Source organism: Bos mutus, chromosome 26, assembly GCF_027580195.1.
Source record: "Bos mutus isolate GX-2022 chromosome 26, NWIPB_WYAK_1.1, whole genome shotgun sequence".
Classification (NCBI taxonomy): Eukaryota; Metazoa; Chordata; class Mammalia; order Artiodactyla; family Bovidae; genus Bos; species Bos mutus.
Window position 1 is genome coordinate 9,635,889 of NC_091642.1, and position 22,461 is coordinate 9,658,349.

The 22,461-nt window shown below is 48.0% G+C and overlaps 1 protein-coding gene and 1 long non-coding RNA gene across 3 annotated transcripts in view; one reads left to right on the forward strand and one right to left on the reverse strand.

Moving 5' to 3' along the window:
• DMBT1 (deleted in malignant brain tumors 1) overlaps nucleotides 1–4,882 on the reverse strand; it is a 67,373-nt gene extending 62,491 nt beyond the window's left edge. The window contains 1 exon segment of the mRNA XM_070363768.1: nucleotides 4,752–4,882. Coding sequence (XP_070219869.1) covers nucleotides 4,752–4,812 — 61 coding nt within the window. The 5' untranslated portion in view covers nucleotides 4,813–4,882.
• Nucleotides 2,200–21,767, forward strand: LOC138985823 (uncharacterized). 2 transcript variants are annotated; one of them, XR_011462784.1, is made up of 3 exons: nucleotides 2,200–2,916; nucleotides 16,459–16,640; nucleotides 21,310–21,767. It is a non-coding gene; the product is annotated as an uncharacterized lncRNA (long non-coding RNA). The 2 variants fall into 2 exon arrangements; XR_011462785.1 differs by lacking the exon at nucleotides 21,310–21,767 and adding an exon at nucleotides 17,696–19,308.
• Nucleotides 21,768–22,461: the final 694 nt, after the last annotated feature.

Genomic DNA, 22,461 nt, shown 5'->3' on the forward strand with positions numbered 1-22,461 from the left:
TTGTCAGAAAGCAAAGCATTCTGAAATAATAATCTTTAGTGATGGAGAGTTTGTGGTCAGCATTGCCCCTGACAGCACTGGGGTTGGTGGAGTTTGGGGTGGTAACAGCATGGAAGGACATAAGTGCAGTCATTGGGCAGCAATTGGGCCATTTCTAGGGAGGAATTTGAGGCACAGGGAGGGTGTGTCTTCTAATTATTACCTCCCAGCAATGGACAGGTATTTGGGATTCAGTGTCAGGTTGCCTATCTCAGGACAAGGGGAGTCTGGTCACTGTAGTCCTCTTTCCCTTCCAACCCAGCTCTGGGGACTCAAAGAATAGCTGGTCCACCCTCCATCCCTGCCCTTCCCTCCTCAAGAGCCCAGCTCATATGCTGCACTCCATGCTCAGTGGTCACGAGTATCCGCTGGGAAGCAACATTCCTGGCTTTCCTGTGAATGACCCCATTATCTACCTGGTGATGCTCTGTCCCCACCTCCTCCATGCCACAGCATTGCATGGGTTTAGGGCAGCCAAGAGTGGAGAAGAGATTTGTAGGATACTGTATGGTATCACTTACATACAGTTTTAAAACAACACAAATGAATACACATGCAAAAGAGAAACAAACTCAGATTTAGGGGCTTCACTGGTGGCTCACTGATAAAGAATCTGCCCGCCAATGCAGGAGATGTGGGTTCGATCCTAGGTCAGGATGATCCCCTGGAGGAGGAAATGGCAACCCACTCCAGCATTCTTGCCTGGAGATTCCGACAGACGTGGGAGCCTGGCAGGCTGCAGTCCATAGGGTCGCAAAGAATCAGACACGACTTAGCACCTATACAGATTGCTCCTGATATGGGGTCTTGTTTAGTTACTAAGTCATGTCCGACTCTTTTTGCCACCCCATTGGACTGTAGCCTGCTGGGCTCCTCTGTCCATGGGATTTCCCAGGCAAGAATGCTGGAGAGGGCAGCCATTTCCTACTCCAGGGGCTCTTTCAGAACCAAGGATTGAACCCGTGTTTCCTGCGTCTGCAGGCAGATTCTTTACCACTAAGCCACCTGGGAAGCCCCAGTATGGTGTCTGGCTCCCTTTAAACTATACATAAGGATGAGAAATACTTTTCAGGACCTGGCCCAGGGCACAGAGAATGGCTCAGGAAGGGTCCTCCTGCCCCTCCATTACGGCCAGCAGGAGCCTCTGCTAGGCTCTAAGGGATGCATGCTGTTGTACTAAGTGAGCCAGACACGGTTCTTGCCCTCCAGGGTCTCCCTGCATAGCAGGATCTCTAGAAAAATCCATAGAGTTAAGATGCTATCGGAGAATAAGAGTGGCAAGCATCGGATGACACATGGTTTGTGAGTGTGTGTGGTTGTGTGTTGAGCGTACACGTCAGGGTTCCTGGATGGGACAATGCCCATGGTATTTAAAAAAGAGCAGCTAGATTTAGCCAGAGCTGAGGAGGTGGGGAGGGGAAGAATAAGACTGTGTTCCAGGTGGAGGCAACAGCGTGAGAGCAGTCACCACAGCAAGAGGCAGCTCCTGAGGGTGTAAGGTGGCGGGGACAGAAGTGCTCTGCACTGTAAGACATCCTGCTGGAAAGCATCCTGCTGGAAAAGGGGCAGAACAAATAAAATCATGGGGTGGAAACAGCAGGGGACAGGTTGAAACTGAAACCCTGGTGGGGGTTGTCAAGCCAGCTGTGGAGAGACCTGAGGCTGGAAGCAAGGGTCCTGAGTGCCTGGCTGAGACTCAGGCTCTGGGCGTGGCCTTGGACTTCCTCTTCATTCTGGAACATACCACACCTAGATTGGGCTGAGTGACCTAACACCCAGAGGGTAGCTTGTGCAGTAAAGACAAGTTGCAGCGAAGACAGCTGATGAGGGAATAATTAGACATCTGTGGGACCTATTTAAAAGATAACAGAAGTGCCTACCCCAGCCCAGTGTCAGCCACCTAAGGACATCTTACAATTTCCTCCTTCTTTTTAATGTGTTAATTATTGCCCAAATCCCTGATAAACTGTGAAAAGGGGAAGTACAAGCATTAACTAATCGTAAGCAATTATTACTTTCTCATTTTGACCTTGAAGAAATGAGACCAGGGAAGTTGAGTTTAAAAAAAAAAAAAAGATTATTTTGAAATAAGTTTCCAGAAAAGTTGCAGAAAATACAGTTTCCATATCCTCTTACCCAATTTTCCTTCATGATAACATCTCCTATGACCAAGCTACATTTGTCACAATTACCAACCGACAAGGGTACACTCCTACTGATAAAACTCCGGGCTTTATTTGGATTTCACCAGTTTTTCCTTTTTCTAGGATCCAATCCAACATGCTGCCTTGCATTTATGAAGTCGTGTTAGGATTATGCCCAGAAGAGTAACGGTGGATGGTGCCCAGACACTCCACATGCCAGACACCACATGGGTGAGCCCATGTCTGTACAACCTTATGAAGCTGGAACACAAGCCCATTTTATCAGTGAGTAAACTGAGGCTTGCAAAGGCCCAGAGTTGGTAAATGGCAGAACCAAAGACATTGCCAGGAGCAGAAGGAGTTTCATGGCTGCTTTAGACCAGCACAAACCTGAACTCTTTGACTTTTTCTCAAGAATTGGTGCAGAGACTAGAACTGGGCAGTGTCTGCTGCCTGGGTTTCCCCAGCATGGAGCTCCTCCACAGGGCTCCAGCGCTGACCTGAAAGCCACCGTTCATCTCCTTAGCCGAGTTCTCCGCAAGAAACAGTGGGAGCTAACTGGACAAATCCTTTACTCAAATGCCAGCAGACCTCCTCCAGGTTCAAATCCTGGCCCAGCCCTGCAACAACTGCTGACCTTAGACAAGACACAGAACCTCTCTGAGCCTCAGTTTCTTCATCTGCAGGGTGGATACCCAACTTGGGAATTGTCAGCAGATTTAGACAAGAAAAGGTAGGTGTCTGTCTCACAGAATACCTGGTACAGAGCAACCACTTTGCAGAGGTTTAATTCTCAAGGCTAAAATGCAAATGCAGGCATGCGTGTCTGTGCACGTGTGTGCACATGCACAACCACAGCCCCCTCAAGCCACTTGTAGAGGGTGCCGTAAGCCCCTCTACATAAGCCTTGGTAGATAGTGAAGTGAAAGTCACTCAGTCGTGTCCTGTGGACTATACAGTCCATGGAATTCTCCAAGCCAGAATACTGGCGTGGGTAGCCTTTCCCTTCTCCAGAGGATTTTCCCAACCCAGGGATCTAACCTGGGTCTCCCACATTGCAGGCAGATTCTTAACCTGCTGAGCCACCAAGGAAGCCCAAGAATACTGGAGAGGGTATCCTATCCCTTTCTTCAGCGGATCTTCCTGACCCAGGAATTGAACCAGGGTCTTCTGCATTGTAGGCAAATTCTTGACCATCTGAGCTATCAAGGAAGACCCCTTTGTAGATAAGGACAGGTCAGTTCATTCCCTGTCCCATAGGGGCTGACGTGAACCCCCTGTCACTTTTCAGAGCCAGTGCAAGTCTGGGGATGCACTTCATATTGATAAAAGCCAGAGCTAAGAACACTGCCTTCCATTTTCCAGTATTCTGATGGAGACATAGTCTCTGGCCCCTAGTCTGTCCAGAGCCAGTACCCACCGAGGTCCTCCTGACAAGAGGGGAAGGCAAGTGTTGCCCGTCAGTGAGTTTCCTGTCACAGACCTAGACACAGAGACAGCGAAAGATAAGAGAACGAGAGAGAGAGACAGACAGGAAGGGAGGAATGATAAACAGACTGGCTAAACGTCCTGTTCACTGAGCATCTCGGTAAAGCGACATTGCGGTTCAAGGTCTCGGTGATTTGCCCAGGGCTCTTTCATGTCCATTTTGTCACTTGACATTCTAAGAACACAAAGATGTGCTTGAAACTAATCTCCAGATCATTTATCTAAAGCAGTCACAGACAGGGACTTCCCCGCTGGTCCAGTGGTTAAGAGTCTGCCTTGCAATGAAGAGGATGCAGGTTTGATCCCTGGTCAGGGAACTAATGGCAACCCACTCCAGTGTTCTTGCCTGGAGAATCCCAGGGATGGGCGAGCCTGGTGGGCTGCCATCTATGGGGTCGCACAGAGTCAGACACGACTGAAGTGATTTAGCAGCAGGGAACTAAGATCCCATATGCCTTAGGGCAGCTAAGCTCATGTGCTGCGACGGAAGATCCCATATGATACAGCCAGGGTCCCACGTGCCCCAGATAAGACCCCACATAGCCAAATAAACAAATAAAAATTTAAAAATAAAGCAGTGACAGACATAGACTTGGAATCTTAATGATCTTTTCTGTGCTCAGCTATGTGATCTGATTTTGCCTGGTAATTGTTAATTATCAAGCCAGACACACCTGCAGATAGAAGTCACATTATGCACATTTACAGAGCAATCTTTGCTGGCCATGTTCGTCAATACACAAACTGCAGGCTTAATCAATGATAACAAAGTTTTAATAATATACATTTTTCCTTAATTTCAGGAATTTTTCTAAAACCAATCAATCATTTCCTTAGTTGAGTGACTCACTGAAGACAAGTGACATAGTGATTGGCTTTGTCTAACTACAACCATTGCATTTCTCAGCCAGAAACAAAGCAAAAAATCTTTGCAATTACAATGATCACCAAAGAACTATCCCCCCGTTCTTGATATAAAACTCCTCTTGAGATGAAGGAATAGCACCAAGAAACAGATATAATTTGCCACGATTCGGATTTTCAGCAGTGAAAAACAAATGTAATAATTAAATATAATACCTGTAGATAGAATTTGATCCAATAAAAGACATATTTGAAGGATGACTGTGGAGATCCCCATTTTGCTGGGTTCTTCTCAATCTCAGTAAAAATGCCTTGATATTTATAGGTTCGTAGTTAAAAGGAGGCGTGTCCTCCAGGATACCATATTTGTATTGGTGCCATAAAGATAAAGGAAGTCAGGGACTTTTCTAACAATCGATGGCTAATCTGTGGAACAATTTAGGTGGGTTAGACTGATTGTTGTATGACAGTCTGGCAATTTCCCAACTGCAAAAGTGCTGATATTAGCAGTGCAATTTCCAACTTCCTTCTAGGTGAACCTCTAAGTCTCTCAAGCGCTCCCTGAATATAGGCTTGACTTTAATCTGGGAGAATGTGAATGAATTTGTGGGAAGTCTGCTCCAAGGCTCAGGGCAGAGCAGGATGTGGGCTGCTGAGCAAATACAGGACACGGTGCCAAGGGGAAAAGCATCTCTGGGATAGTTTGTGCTGGCAGGGCACTCTTCTGTTGGCCCCTGGCCTTGAAGAAATGAGGAAGACATTGCAGACATGATTGGAGAGGAGAAGACATGAGAGATATCCATGGATTCCATGGGCTTATATTAGCTTTAGCCATCGACTTCCGGGTCTCATACTCATTCCATAACCCAGGAACTGAGAAATATGTGACCTTGAACTGAACCACTTCCAACCATTCACAGGCTTGGATTCACATTGCCTGACCCTTTTTTTGTTTAGTTGCTCAGTCATGGCCAACTCTTTGAGATCCCATGGACTGCAGCACACCAGGCTTCCCTTTCCTTCACCATCTCCTGGCATTTGCTCAAACTCATGTCCACCGAGTTGGTGATCCCATCCAACCATCTCATCCTCTGTCATCCTCTTCTTCTCCTGTCTTCAGTCTTTCCCAACGTCAGGGTCTTTTCCAATGAGCCAGTTTTTCCCACCAGGTGGCCAAAGTATTGGAGCTTCAACTTCAGCATCAATCAGTCCAAGGAATATTCAAAGTTGATTCCCTTTAGGATTGACTGGTTTGATCTCCCTGCTGTCCAAAGGACTCTCATGAGTCTTCAGCACCACCGTTCAAAAGCATCAGTTCTTTAGCACTCAGCCTTTTTATTGTCCAGCCTGGCAAACCCACCAAGCCTGCCTCCAACCTCCTCCAACTTTGCCCACAATCCCTCTCTTACATAGATACAACTTTGGGATCCCTGGTGTTTATCACCAGACTCTGGTAAAACTCCCTGGTAAAACTCCCTAGAAGGTTTCCTGTTGTTCTATTTTTTTTTTTCCCCTCCCCAAATTCTCTTGATGGTCAGTAACTCTCGGTCAGAAGCATATGGCTTTTCAGGACTTGCCTTTGTTATCCTGGCCTGAGTGAGCCCTGTCTTGCCTTTCAGCTGAGATGTCGACACTGTGAGATGGCACCTAAGCTTCCTTGCCATGAGTTGTTAACCCCTGATCTCCTGCAGCTTCGTTCTGGAAGGATACTAGGAACCCATGCCTTGTATTGGTCACCAGGCAGGATTTCGGGCCAGATGTCTGCATTAGGCTCCATCCAGATGAAAGTTACATTCAACCCTGGATTCCTTTTTTCAATCCTATGGCTTTTCCTGTTGTTCCCCAATTCCTCCTCTCCCCTTGATGAGAAGAGGCACATTTCCGAGGGACTTGACTGGTTCCCATTGTCCTACTGGCAGCCCAACAATTGATAAGTGTCAGGTGACAGGAGAGGAGAAGCAGGATACACATCTGCTAGGGAACCCGTAAGACCAGATACCACAGTGGATTCCTCTTATGATTATGACAGGAATGGTTATGATCGTTTGTTATTGCTTATTATGTTATGATGGTTATTATGAGAGGGGGTTATGATTGTTTGCATTCGGAAGCGTTAGGTTTAGGATCATAAAAAAAAGGGTGCCATGATTGTGCACCCGTCCTGCACACAGCAAAACAAAGCAATAAGAGGCAGGAATACAAAATATCCACAGGGGAGGAAGGGGGTACAAAAGGTCCCTCCCCCACAGAAGCAGACTGTCTTGTCTTAGAGACAGACCTGCATGGTGACCATTGCAATAAGCAAGAGTATTAGTGCAAGTTGCTAAGGGGGAGAAAAACCATGTGACTCAATGGCAGAGGCAGTTTCTCTAAGGAAGTGAGACGAAATGCAATCGGGAGTCATTTGGCAACCAAGAGTGGGAAAACCAGATGAGGAACAGGAGTGACCTTCACACAGGACAGTGTGACAGTGGAGGCTGGGGGAGGGGAATCCTGCCCTAAAACTGGAGAGGAAGCCTCATGGATCACTCAGTTCAGAGCATGAAGGACAGCAGCCCTTCCTCATTCTTGTCATTTCGATGACTCCATCCTCTACCCCCTGTGGTCAGCAGTAAAGATCCTAACACAACAAAGGCTTGTGAGCTTTTTGTTCAGAAGATACCAGGAAGAAGGAAGTGGAGGGGACCTACCCGTCATTCCAAAGCCCACTGGGGAGGCATCCAGGTGGGAAGATGGGTGAGGTCAGTGGAGCAGGAAGGAGGTGGGGGTCCTGGGTGTGCAGGAAGAAGACCATGGGGCCACGACCCACATGCCACCCCCATGTGGGTCCTTCATCACCAGGACCCCTTCCTGGCCCAAGGCCCACAGCCCTTTATCAGACCCTGTTCAGAGAGGGCTTCCTCTTGTGCAGAAAGGAGGGTCCCGGGGGGACGCACCCCTTTCAGAGGGCTCACCTCTCTCTCTCCATCCCGCTGATTAGAAGCATCTACGTCAGCAGCGTGTCTGGGTGGAAAAAGAGCCACAGAGCTCCATTTCCTAGCAAAATCCTAGCCACAGAGCTCTATTTCCTAGCAAAATCTGCCATTAAGGACAGCGGGAAGAAGGAAAACTCATTGAAGCTCCAAGACTCGGCCCTCAGACCCTGCTTTTCAATGACCTTCTCCAGGTGGTTACGACCTGTTGAACACCCGCTCTTGCAAATCCCGGAAGGTAGAACCCAGGGCTGGACCTCAGTCCAGGAGGCATGGCCTTGGGAAGAAACCTCTGTAGGGGTCATTCACAGCTTTATTTAAGCAACAGAACCCTTTCCTAAACTGAAAATCACAGGGAAGCTCCAAGTAGGAACAGGTCAGTGGAACCCTCTGGGTGTGGCAAGGGAGTCCCTGCCAGCTCAGCGAGCACCCCCAAGCCCTGTCCTCCCAAAGGGCAGCCTGTGGCAGGGCTGGGGATTCCTTGAGGGAAGCCAGCCCCTCTCTTCACAGAACCTGGAGGCCCAGCGAGGCTCCTGGGGTTGCCAGGGCTCCATCTGGACACTGTGCTGGGGTCCCCAGGGGGCTCCCCAGAGCAAGCACCTGCCCTCACCTTGGGTCATCTAAGCCCCTTTCCCCAGAGGTTGGCTCTACATCCTACCTGCCACCCTGTGACCTGGAACAGACCTGGGTGGGAAGAGTCGGGGCCTGTGGCCTCTGAGGCATCACCGTTTGCTTCCAGACCTTGGAGGTCTGGGTGACCATGGCTCCCCTTCGGGGGTCAGGTTGATCCCTAATATCTAATTTCACTGTTGCTGAGTAACCCGACTTAATTGTCAGCCACTGTTACCATTGTAACAACCCTTTGGGCACGGTGTACATGATGCACTGTTGCAATGTCACTCAGCTTTGCCCTCTGAGAGCCTGCCTTCCCAACCAAGCTACCAGGGACCCGCACCCCACCCCAACCTCCAGCCTGAGGACCAAGCGGAGTCTCATCCTTTCCTCTATAATCGGATGCCTCAAGCTGAACAGGTGCTCAGTGGGCATTGGCTGCTAAAGGTGGTCGTCAAGAGCAGAAACCTGCCCTCCCGCCTTCCAGGGTCACCAATAGCCTCGAGGAGGGGACACCGAGGTCCAGGGAGGGAAGGGACTGGCAGAGCCAAGCCAGTGTCCAGGGTGGCAGAAACTGCCTCCCATGAGAAGGATGGAGAGCAGGAGGACTGATACAGCTCCCTGCTGAACATGGTCCAACCTCAGAATCTTCCAGTCACAAACACAGCCCTCTAGTGGCCCTTGATAATAGGTAATAGCAGGCTCATCACATTCTTCTCATCTTTCTCAGGATAACACTGAAAGCCCTCACCATGGTCTATAAGGCCCCACTCAACCCCCATGGCCTCTCTCCACCCAGCCCACCCTACCAATTGTCAACCCCAAGGCCTTTGCACTTGCTGTCTTCTCTGCCTAGAAGACTTTTCCCCCAGGAAGCTATGAGTTCATCCCTTCCCCTCCTTCTTTTCTGACCTATCGTCTCCTCTGGGCAGCCTTTCCTGACCACCCCTGCACTGCACTCCCTCCCACTTCCCTGGCTGTTCCTCTCTCCACAGCTCTTTTCACCAGATGGCCTTCTTATATATTACTTCCTCATTCTTTTGCCTGTCTGCTCACACAAGCTCCACAAGGCAGGACTTTGTGTCTGTTTTGCTCACTGATGTATCCCCAGAATCTCAGAACAATACTTAGCACATCATAGGCGCTCAAGAAATACTTGTGGAATGAGTTGACTGAATGAGTGTGGACAGAGGAAGAGGAAAGAGGAAGACCAGGGCTCTTTACTCAGATGGCTTGAGTGAGTTCTACGTCAACGGAGTGTGAACCACATGCTATAGATTATGCTATCCATTCACCTGTTCAGTCAACAAATAAGTGCTGATCACTTACAATGTTCCAGGCACTGCTCTAGCTAATGGGGCTGAAGTCCAAAGTCAAATAGACATGACCCTTGTTCTCATGGGCTTGCCAGGTGAGGCTAGTGGTAAAGAACCCGCCTGCCAATGCAGGAGACATAAGAGATGCAGGTTCGATCCCTGGTTTGAGAAGATCCCCTGGAGTAGGAAATGGCAACCCACTCTAGTATTCTTGCCTGGAAAAGTTCATGGGCAGAGGAGCCTGGTGGGCTACAGTCCATGGAGTCTCAAAAGAAGGAGACACAACTGAGCATGCATGCCCTCGGAACTGCCCTCATGGGCCTTATAACTAAGGTAACATAGACAACAGGCAAGAGGTAAATCCATAGGGAGAAACATTTCAGAGTGGGAGGAGAATTAGGAAGGAAATGAGCAAGGTGATAGAATGGTGAGTATGTGTGGTAGGAAGGGCTATTTGGATAGGGTGGTCAAAATCTCACACTAGCTCAATAACTGCTTCAGGGATTCCTTATCTGAGGCTCAGAGAAGTTAAGTAACTTTCTGAAAGTCACAAAGAAAGTGGTATAGCCAGAGCTTGAAGTGAAGTCTGACTCTAAAGTCTGGTATTTTCCCGCTGGACTCCAAAGCCTTTCCCTTTCCCCCAGAAGACTCTTTCTATTCAAATAGTGGGCCTCGTGTCTAAGTGCCCTTCACCGCAGGATGCCCTGCTGTGCAGAAACATTCAAAGGAGCAGGTAGAGCAGGAAAACTGGCACTAGGGTCATCAGAACAAGCGCAGAATTTTTTGACATATGCCCCACGAAAGATGCTAAGTGGCTTCTCCCTGGAAGAGTGAAGGGAGAATAGTTTTAAAGGCAACACTACATCTAGACCAACACAGTTAAAAGTGGTATAGGCAGCTTGTGGTGCCCAGTCGTCTTGCAGCAAAACCAGGGAGGAAAAATCATAGTTGTGACCATCTCCATGAAGTTATTTCCTCCTTCACTTTTTCCTGTTAAGGTACAAAGGTTAATGAAGCCCAGCACACTCTCCCTCCAAGGGGGTTATTGCAACTGAGCGGGGAACCCTCCCTAGGGAGTTGTCATGCCGAGTAAAATAAGTCAGAGACAAAGAAATACCACACAGCATACCTTATTTGTAAAAATCTACAAAGACATGACGCAAATGAACTTATTGACAAAACATAAACAGACTTAGAGACGCACTTATGGTCACCAGAAGGGATAGGTGGGTGAAAGTGACTCTTAGGGCTTTGGTCTGGACGTGTGCACACTGCTCTATGTAAAATGAATAGTCAACAAGGACCTCCTGGATAGCACAGAGAACTCTGTTCAATGTGATACGGCAGCACGGATGGGAGGGGAGTCTGGGGGAGAATGGATACATGTGTATGTATCACACCACTGTTAACTGGCTATACTCCAATATAAAATAAAAAGTAAAAAAAAAAAAAAAAGTGAAGGTCCAACAGCAAAGTGAAGGAAACCCAGGGTGTCGGGGAACGATGGGAATGGCTGTTTCAGGCAGGGATGCCCATGGGTTGTCAGCATAATGGAGTGTTAGCCTTTTCAAGTTCAACTCACTCCAGTGCGATCAGATTCTAGAAAATCCAGTTACACTAAATACACTCGCCAGACACTAACTGGTGAGCCAGGAAGACCAATTCATTCATTTGCAATAGGAGTATCCTTTGACTAAAGGACTGTTTTGTTTGAAAGATCAAATTATATGCCAATAATTTGCTTGGGGAACAAAGAATGAGAACAAGGAAACTGCGCGATGCCCAAAAGAAACTCTCATCGAGATAGTGGAGCCTGTCATTACCCTTTGGACGTCTCTGCATAAAGAACTGTTTTGGGTTCCTCTAAAGGCTCGTCATTATGGTCACCCTCCTACATCCCCAACATGGGGCCCCTGATAAGTGAGACCTAAAGAGATTCAGATAGACCACCTCCCACCAGAGCACAGGAGAGCTTGGGCCACAGCCAAATTGGTTCCTTTCATAGTTTTTCATGTTCAATTCCGTTGCTTCAAAAGGGTGGCACTTGACAGTCTTTTGTTAACTTAAAAGACAAGAACTCAGTTACCTTAGGAGGAGAAGTCTTGTGGTCCAGAGGCACTGGTGATGAGTCTAGAAGAGTCCTGAGCTGTAGGAAGGCCCTTCATCCCCATCTCCTTCAACGCCTTCGCCTGTGACTGGGAAATAACACAGAGGGAGGGATGAAACGGAAATGGAAGACACCACTCGCATGCATGACCGTCTAGAAACACTGAACCACCAGCCAAGCCAACCGTGAGTAAACGCACCCAAATCACTTTTGTCCTTGAGTCTCAAAACCAAGTGTACCGGTCCTGGAAGGCGGAGGTGGGTGATTTTTACACACGTCAGAATCGACCAGAAGTGTAACAGGAGTGCAGCGGGAAAAGGTGCCGCCAAAGGTGAATGGGTCTAAGGGCACCTTAATTGTTGCTCGAGGGCACCTGAGTGAGGAAGAACCCCTTTCCTCTGGATGGGCCAGACTGTGTCGCAAGTACTAGCGCAGGTTCATTGGGCCATTTGATACACTAACCCACTGGCTCCCACAGTGTGGTCCCTCGACCACCAGCATCAGCATCAACCAGGCACTTGTCAGAACTGCGGAGCCTCGGGCTGCAGAGTGGGCCCTGTCATCTGGGCTTCAACAAGCCCCCCACCCCCACCCCCGGGGACTCCGAGGGTCATTCTGCACTAAACAAACCTGCTGGCTTCCCCACCCAGGTGAGTAAAGCAGGGCTCTGAGCTGCAGGGATGAAGCAGGGCCAGTGGCAGTGGGGAAGACGATAACAGTAGCTGAAGTCAGGAACGGAAGCTGGGGGCCAACTGGATGGCAGTGGCGTGGGGACCAAGGGGACAAGGGAGCACAGGATGACCAGTTCTGCTCCAAGTCACACGGAGACAGGGAGCCCAGGAGGAAGGGTGGGCACTGGGGACAGTGAGCGTTTTGGGGGCCTCTGCCCCTCTTCTTTCCTCCTCCTGATGGACTCCTTCTGCTCCCAAGGCTTCAGGGACCTTGACATACACACACACCCCAGTTCTCTCTTCCCAGTCCCTGCTTCCCCCTCAAACTTCTAACTTCCTGCTGGTCACCTCCACTTGCACAAAAGCTTAACCTGCCCCTCCAGCAGATGCAGCCCTGGAGGGGATGGGAGAGGGGCCCCCAGAGAAGATTCAGTGAAAGACAAACAACCCAGGGCCCTGGATGGGGGTGTCCTCCTCACCCAGCATGGGGCGGGTAAAACCTTAGATGGTTCCAAGGGCGGGAGGCTGGAAGGCAGATGAAACGGAGGGGTCATGAGTGTGATGAAAAGGGAGGGTGAGGCTGGGGATGGAGGAGGTGAACTTGGGAGGCACCAGGGAAATGAGGTCCAGACCTGTCCCCATCCGTGTGGGTGTCCTAAGACAGGGAGGCTGGCTCCCCATCCGTGTGGGTGTCCTAAGGACAGGGAGGGTGGCTGCCCATCTACGTGGGTGTTCTGAGGACAGGGAGGCTGGCTGGAAGTGGAGTCTGGGAGCGTCGCGTCAGCCTGAGGTTCTGGACGTGGCTGTGGTCTGGGTGTGGCCACGGGACTAAAGGAAGGCCACTGGGCAGAGGGCGTCCCAGCACCGAGGCTCTGCTGGGCTCTGCACTCCGACACGATCCCGACCTGCTGTTCCCAGACATTTGCTTTCTCAACCCCGTCAGGTTTCAAATAACTCTTATTTGAGGGGCCTTTTTGTCCCCACAAAGCTGCCATGTTTTATTTGCTAAATGATGATGTTTTTAAAGCCCAGTTTTCATTATCACTGTTTCATAAACTAACAGATGTTTAAACAAAAAGAATCAGGGGTGATGGATCCGATTCAGGGACCGCCCCTCTGAGAAGGGGGTCTCCTTTTTGCCACAGGTCGGTCCCTCTTCATCTTAGTAGTGCTGTCCACCCGCCAGCATCTGGGGGCAAGCGGCAGGTATCCTAGTTGAGAGACACCAGGGCCAGCACAGTCAAAAAGCTAGCCCTCTACCCCAAGCCTGGCCAGGCTCACAGTCCTTCTGCCCCCTCCAATCTTTTATCCTCACAGAGCTGGAGTGAGCTTTAAAAGCCATGAAATGAATCCTTGCCGAAAGCCTCCGGAGGCTATCCTAGGGCATTCCTTGTAAGACGGAGCCCCGCAGCAAAGCCTCTGGAGCAGGAACTATGCATCCAGTCGTCCCCAGGCAGCTCTGCTGGCACTTTCTATTCCGGGGCTGTGACAAGTGCAGCATCCCCCCACTTACACCAGAGTCCTGGTTTGGGATAAGCTGATATGGCCACCTCCTCCTCCCATGTCTGGTCCCTGGTCACTGGCCTCCAACCTGGCTGGCCTTCCTTCTTGTCCTCAGCCGTACTCCATGCCCTTTCCCCTCGAGGTCTAGAACTCTCTGCCCACCTCCTTCTCTCTCCTTCAACAAGGAGTATGGGTCTTTCAAACCAGTGAAACAGCACCGATTCAGAAGAGGAAAGTGATGTGGGCATCACAGGAGGGGGTGTTGCTGAGGATAAATGATCCAGATCCAAACCCAGACTGACCATTCCCAGTGCTGTGGATCGCCACACCTCTCCGTGCCCCAGGGTTGGAGGGAAAACACAAGGGGAGCCCAGGTCTTAACAGGCGCCCAGCAGGTCCCCACAGGGCCCCTGGGAAAGGCATCAGGCCCAAGCCATCACTCTCAGACTTGGAGATGCCGTCTCGGTCCAGCCTCTTATTCTGATCCTGAGAATGGAGGCAGTGGTTCCAAACAGCAGTTGGAGCGGGCCAAGTGGAGCATCCTAAAGGACCCTCATCACCCAGAAGGGGAGCGTTTTATTTACAAAGGAGGACCATCTGTTGCCCACATTGGCTGAAGAGCCCAGTGTAGTCCAAAGTCAGCTCAGGCGCCACGTGCAGCCCCAGGGACAGGGAAGTTGTATCCATGGCCCCTCGGCTCCAGAGAGCTGGTTCACATCAGGTTCCAGGCAGTGGTTCAAATCCACTGCTTTGTTCATCAACCACCCTCAAGTCAGTCTTTGCTGTGGCCTTGACAGGGGGTGTTGAAAACCACAACACATGCTGTAAAAACTCCAAGGAAATTGGAACAAAAAAGAGTCGTAAATGGGTACAGGGCAATGACAAGCACATAACACTCAGCCAAACCAAAGAAAACAAAACTGCCTTAAAAACAGTATAGCCATAATGGAGTTCTTATGCATGGCCAGTGAAGAAGGAAACGTGATTGATGGCTCCACAAAGGTATCACCGACTCTCAGCTAGTTCCTTGAATGGGAAATGTTTTGTCCATATTTCCTTCTTCCTTGTTACAACACAAGACCCAGAGAGCCAGTGCACATGTGTGTGTATGTGTGTGTGTGCTCGGTCGTGTCTGACTCTTTGCAACCCCATAGATTGTAGTTCACCAGGCTCCTCTGTCCATGGAATTATTCAGGCAAGAATACTGGAGTAGGTTGCCTTGTCCTCCTCCAGGGCCTCTTCCCAACCCAGGGACTGAACCTGTGTCTCCTGCCTTGGCAGGTGGATTCTTTACCACTGAGCCACCTGGAAAGCCCACTGCACTGCACACACACATGGGCAGTATCCCCCAGAGACCACCCATTTGGCTCTATTTAACTGAATGAACATTTGATCAGGTTGAGAATTGAGCAGTGGGAAACCCTGTCCAGTAGGGAGCTGGCTCAGGTCAAGGGAGCCAGCCTGCCTTTATCCAAGGCTGGGGGAGAACTGTGTGTCCTACATCAAGACATTGGAGGTCTGGGCTCCAAGGAGGGGCTCCAGACTGGGAGGACCCAGCGCCAAACCCTTTCCTCTTGCAGAAAACACCAGGGCACAGGGCAGGCTTTACCTGGTTCTCTTCACCCAGAAAAGGCTGCTCAGAATTCTTTCCTTTCTCTGTCATTGCATCACACATTCTCAGAAAAATGGATTAATCCCTCTTGCTTCCTCCATGAAACCTTTTTCTCCACACCCATGGGGTCAGCCCCCCTCCCTCTCCACCTTCCTCTGGCTCACATGTCATATTGAACTGAGCCCTAATTATTCCGTGCATCACTACTTAGGCTCCCCTTTTGAAATCAGGAAGCACAACTTCCATTTCCCAGCACTGCACACCCAGCAAGATCTCAAACAGCACTTGAGGACAAACTGCAAAAACTGCTGTGCTCTCAGCACCCTGAACTTGACAACCAAGCATCATATACACTCTTCAGGTGAGACTCAGCCCACATCACAGATGAGGAAAACTGAGGCTCACAGAGGTGAAGTAGTTACTCCCACGATCATAGTTAATAAGTGAGTAGAGTGGGGAGAGCTCAGGACACAACTGCCTGACCCAGACCCTACAAGCTTCCTGATGATACTGTTCTTGCCTGAGATTCCCAGACAGGATGTGATATTTCTCTCCTAATTTGTTTGCACCTGCCTTGCTCCTAAACAGTGTGATGCAATTTTCAAAATCACATATGGTGCAACAGCAACGAAAGAAATGTTTAACAAGACCATAAAAAGTAATGGTAGGCTAGGAAAACAAAGCTGGAGTAAAATTTCAACCCAAAATTGAGAAATACCATAAGGGGCTCCACTAAAGGAACTTAGTTAGAATTGTGACTCCAAGCTTCCTAGCAGGCAAAGCAAAGAAGGAAACAAGATCAGTGTAAAACTGAACTCACCTGCTTCTCTTAGAGACATTAGTTCTCTTGTTTCCAAGGCCTTGAAAAAATATCTCCCAAGTGGTCTCATGGACAGATTACCCAGGTGAAGGATGGTGCCCGGAGTGTGATGAAGAGGAGGGTGAGGAAATTGGCTCTTCTGTACTGCCTCCTCCAACCCATCTCAGCTCCAGCAGAGCAGAGGTTACACTTAGAATCCTATGGTGGCCCATGAAGCCCAGAGATAGACAGCTCCTGCATGTCAGTTCATGGCCATCAGGAATTTTGACTTTAATGCTAGTAAAATCTTCCATCCTGTCCCATTTTCTAGGACTTGAGGACAAGTTGCAAAAGCTGTCATGCTCCCAGCACCCCGAGCTTGACAACAAGGCTTCATATATACTCTTCAGGTGAGATTCAGCCCACTTCACAGATGAAGAAAACTGAGACCCAAAACTCCCAACAGGCTTTCACTTTTCTGTGCAAACAGACGCACGAGAATCTCAGTCCCAGGTAAGAAACCCCACATCCGGACCCCCATCCATTTCTCATCTTCCTCCTCCTCCTCACTGCTAGCAACATTTGGTGCCTTTCCTGGGATGAAAAACCCCGTTGGAGGTGGGTTTTCTTCTTAAATTGTTATTTTCTCAAGAATTCTCATGTAGATATATATGATGGAACATTACTCAGCCATTAAAAAGAATGAAATCATGCCATTTTCAGTAACATGGAGAGTGTCATACTGAGTGAAGGAAGTCAGAGGAGTAGAAATATCATATTATATCCCTTATATGTGGAATCTAAAAGGAAATGATACAAATGAATTTATTTACAGAACAGAGACAGACTCAGACTCAGAGAATGAACTTATGGTTACCAAACGGGGAAGGGTGGGAGAAAGGCATATTAAGAAGTTTGGGGTGGACATGTACACACTGCTATATTTAAAATGTATAACCAACAAGAACCTACTGTACAGCACATGAAACTCTGCTCGATGTGGCAGCCTGGATAGGAGAGAAGTTTGGGGGAGAATGGGTATATGTATATCTGTGGCTGAGTCCCTTTGCTGGTCAACTGAAATATCACATTGTTAATCAGCTATACTCCAATCCAAAATATAAAGTTTAGTATTAAAAAAATCAACTACAGAAACATTAAATGTAGGACCAGAAAAAAAGGTCAAGTGTTTTTGAAACTCAGTGGGAGCAATTTTGTTTCAACAAAACCACATTATTCACTAGATTGGATTAATATCGTTCAGTTGAGTGTTCTCAGGTGGGTAGTTCAGTTAGTATTCTGAGTATACATCTGTCTTTAGTGGATTGAGTTCTATAAGCACATTTGAATATCGCATTTCTTCTTTGTATACATTTAAATAATAATAGAATAAAAATTATTTAAGTCAACACCAGAGGTACTGAATGGCTGAATCTCTTTGCTGTTCACCTGAAATTATCACAGCATTGTTTGTTAACTGGCTGTATCCCAGTACAAAATAAAAAGCTAAAAAAAAAAAAAAGAAAGAAATTCTCCTGTAGAACTTTTCTCTCTTCTCTCCTTGAAAGCAGAGAGATCGGAAAAGTGCTCCACGCTCAACAAAAGAGGAGGGCTGGGTCCCCCATGTAAAATATACAGAATGCCATGATGATGGTTGGAGACTTACCTGGTGGTCCAGTGAAATGCTGACTTTCTATAAAGAATATTAAAAAGAAGAAACATTACTTTGCTGACAAAGGTCCACTTAGTCAAGGCTACGCTTTTTCCAGCAGTCATGTATGGATGTGAGAGTTGGACTATAAAGAAAGCTGATGCTTTTGAACTGTGGTTTTGGAGAAGACTCTTGAGAGTCTCTTGGACAGCAAGGAGCTCAAACCAGTCCATCCTAAAGGAAATCAGTCCTGAATGTTCATTGGAAGGACTGATGCTGAAGCTGAAACTCCAATACTTTGGCCACCTGATGTGAAGAGCAGACTCATCGGAGAAGACCCTGATACTGGGAAAGATTGAAGGTGGGAGGAGAAGGGGACGACAGAGGATGAGATGGTTGGATGGCATCACCGATGCACAAGATTTGAGCAAGCTCTGGGAGTTGTTGATGGACAGGGAAGCCTGGCATGATGCAGTCTGTGGGGTCACAAAGAGTCGGACACAGCTGAGTGACTGAACTGAACTAATGATGATCATATGGCGTGGATTATACTGAAGTCTTGCCACTGGATTAATAGCCAAATTGAAAGAGGAAGAAGGAAGAAACAGCACAGTAAAAGTATCTCAACTGAAACGATTTCTAATTTCGAAAATGTTAAAAATGGAACCCAAAATGTGTGAGTCAACAAAATAATTCGATTAGAAAAGATTGTTTCCTGGTATTTCTTCCCAATACAAAAGGAGAGTTCAGACATCGCCTACTCAATGCCTCTCCCAAACCCCTCACTAGTCAAAGCTCTTTTCTGCTCCATCCGTTGCCTCCTTATAGGTTTCTAGTGGATCTTAGAATCTGGCAACTCTTTGATAACCCCTGTCTTTCCAGTAGTAAACTATAAAGATTGTTTCAAGATAAGAGGAGGTAAGAAAGCCAGATTTTTTTAAGTTGGCTTCCTGGTTGAACCAGAAATCACTTTGTCTCTGTTGCTTTGTGGCCCAGAGGTGAAGAGGTCCTTCCCTGCGGATGGGGATGCTTCCTCCAGGATCTACTGGAAGCTCCTCATTGAACCATAGAAACTTACACAGGACAGGAGCTCCACAAATTTCCCTTTTGTTTTTCAACAGGGCTACATGCAGTGGTAAACTAATGAGGTTGCTTTGGACTGGCTCTAAAATCAGAGGCCAGAGAGCTGTGCTGGGGGTGGGGGTGAGGATGGGGGTGCAGTTGTGGTTAATTGCTAAGTGGTGTCTGACTCTTGTGACCTCATGGACTATAGACCACCAACTCTTCTGTCCGTGAGATTTCCCAGGCAAGAATACTGGAGTCGGTGGATGCGGTTGGGGGCAGAACCATCAGGGTTTAAAATACAGATGCCTGGGTCCCACACCCCCAAGATTCTGATACATCAAGTTTGGCATTGGACCTGGAGATCTTTTGCTTAAACTTTCCGGATTCTGATGGTGTGGATTCTGATCCACACCAAAGTGTGGGAACCGAGAAAGGACGGCTCTGAGCAGGGCCTCCTGGCTGCAAATACGGAAGGAAATTCACATTGCAGCAACAGGTTTATTTGGGAACAGGAGAAAGGTGGTTTGGGGGCTTCCCTGGTGGCTCGGTGGTAAAGAATCTGCCTGCCAATACAGGGAACATGAGTTCCATCCCTGGTCCGGGAAGATCCCACATGCCACGGAGCAACTAAGCCCATGCACCGCAACTATTGAGCCTGTGCTCTCGAGCCCAGAAACTGTAACTATTGAAGCCCACATGCCCTAGAGCCTGCGCTCTGCAACAGCAGAAATCAGTGCAATGTGAAGTTCACACCCTGCAACGAGAGTAGCCTCTGCTCGCCATGAACTAGAGAAAAGCCCACGCAGCAACAAAGGCCCAGCACCACCAAAAATAGATAAATGAACGAATGAATAAAGAAATCAAAAGAAAGGTGGTTTGGGCTGCAAGGCAACGGCTTCAAACAGCTTACGGAGAAGCCTACATTTAATGGAGTCCTGGCAGGGTTTTGAGGAGGACATGGAGTCCTGGCAGGGTTTTGAGGAGAACAGTGAAGGGGGACCTCTTTTATGAAGAAACGAGAAATGACTGTGTGGATCAGCACGTATGGAGCATCCTGTTTATCAAGCACAGCCACACCTGCCATACTGTGCAGGGGTCTGGAAATCTACCAGGAGGAATAGAATAACCCCTGCCTCGAGAAACATACAGTCCAGGGGGACGGAAAAATCACTGGCTCGTCAGAAAGTAACAGGTGGAAACCTTTCAGTTCCTTTGAGACCTTAAAGACCATGGAAGATTTTGACTTTAAGAAAAAAGACAGGGAATTCCCTGGTGGTCAAGTCATTAGGACTCCACGCCTTCACTGCTGAGGGTGCGGGTTCAATCCCTGGTTGGGGAACTAGGCTCCCACAGGCCACACAATGTGGCCAAAAAGAAAAAAAAATTTAAAAAGACTTGGATGAAATCGAAGACCTTTAAAAACGTGAATCTGGGGAACAGATAAGAGTCAGATCTATAACAGTGAAAGATTTGGGAGATGGTACCTGGCAGTGCCTAGGCATGTATAAGTTCAAATCTTCATCTACATTATGTATTCACTTTTTCATAGCTAGAAAACCACTGGGTGTTTTGAGTTATTATTGGCATACATACATTTTATTTAAAAGGCAAAAATGAAGTCATCAGCAGTTCACAGGTCACCCGTGCTGTTTGGGGGGTGAATGTACCAGGTGGCTCTCTGAAGCCATCTTCCATGGATTCAAGGGATCAGCTGAGGCTTAGAGCAGTTTAGGGCTTAAGCTGGACCTCATAGATGCTGTCAAAATCCTTGACATTTCTGGGAGGTATGTTTCCAGATCCTGTAAGTGTCTGATCACAAACTACTTTAGAAAACTCTAATGTATTGACAGAACAGCAGCCAGAGTGAATTGAAATAAACTATAATTTGAGTCATGAATTATCACTGTGCATCAATTTAAAATAGTCTCATTGACAAATTGCTGCAACGAGTGATAAAAATTTAATTTTCTGGTCATTTATAATTTCATAATGAAAGAAATACTCCAATTAAAAAAAAACAGCAAAATGTTTCATTTTATTAGAAAGGGAAAAATATGTGAAGATAAACTCTTTTCCTTTGTGCAAGCTCAGTCACTCAGTTGGGTCTTTGCGGCTCCATGGACTATAGCCTGGGAGGCCCCTCTCTCCATGGGATTTTCCAGGCAAGAATGTTGGAGTGGGCTGACATTTCCTCCTCCAGGGGATCTTCCCCACCCAGGGATTGAACCCAGGTCTCCTACATTGCAGGCAGATTCTTTACCCCTGAGTCACTTGGGAAGCCCCAAACTCTTTCATTATAATGTTTTTTTTAAGAAGAATATGTTTGTGGCTTTATCACAAGCCATGGTGATAATTGCTCTACAATATTCAGATGGAATAAACACCATGTTAATATTTCTTAACCCAATCAAATTCTATCACAAATCTCCCACTCACTACTTTTTTTTTTTTTGCCATGCTCTGTAGCTTGTGGGATCCTGGGTCCCCAGTCAGGGATGGAACCCAGGTCCCAGCAGCGGAAGCTCGGAGTCTGAACCACCGGACCACCAGGGAAGTCCCCTGTTCATCAATGTTGATGAGAAGGCCAACACCCATTGGCCAGAGTGAATTGAAATAAACTATAATTTGAGTCATGAATTACACTTGTGCATCAATTTGAAGTAGTCTCATTGACAAACTCACAACATTCCCCAGGCATCCCCCTGCTTCCTGAGATGGTACCAAGGTCCCAGGCTCTTCCTAGGTGGTCTCAGGTTCCCCCCACCCCATCCCACCTCTTATCCCTGCCCTGTGGTTGACGGATACTATGTTAATTCTGATCCTCCTCAACCAGACGTCACTATAACTGTAGAAACAAGCCTTGCGTGACCTGCATCCTGCCCAGGCCTCCTGGCTTACTCAGTGGTGGGCAACTCGAGTGTCCAAGCCCCAGGCTTAGTGCCCACATCTTCTCTGGCCCCCAGTCTGGCAGCCCCAAAATTTTGGTTTGTGATTTAAAGCAGCCATAGCACTCTCCAGCACTTCTACAGAGCACCAGCCTGAGTTTTCTTTCTGGAACAGGAGACAATACCCTGACAAAAATTTTAAGGGACAAAGACAAAAAATAAATTTGTGTTTTGACCATACCATAGACTATGTTTATTCAATGTATCAATTGCTTGGTGCTCAGTTGTGTCCAACTCTTTGTGACCCCATGGACTAGAGCCCACCAGGCTCCTCTGTCCATGGGATTTCCCAGGCAAGAATACTGGAGTGGGTTGCCATTTCCTCCTCCAGGGGACTTTCCCAACCCAGGAATCGAACCTGTGTCTCTAACTCTTGCATTGACAGGCAGATTCATTACCACTGAGCCACCTGGGAAATGTTTTGATTGCACCACGTGCGTGTTAGTCACTCAGTCATGTCCGACTCCATGGACTGTAGCCCACCAGGCTCTTGTGTCCATGGAATTCTCCAGGCAAGAATACTGGAGCGGGTTGCCATCCTCTTCTCCAGGAGATCTTCCCGACTCAGGGATCAAACCAGGGTCTCCTGCATTGCAGGCAGATTCTTTAACATTTGAGCCAAGATTACACCATAGAGTATGTTTATTCAATGTATCAACTATACAACAACTTT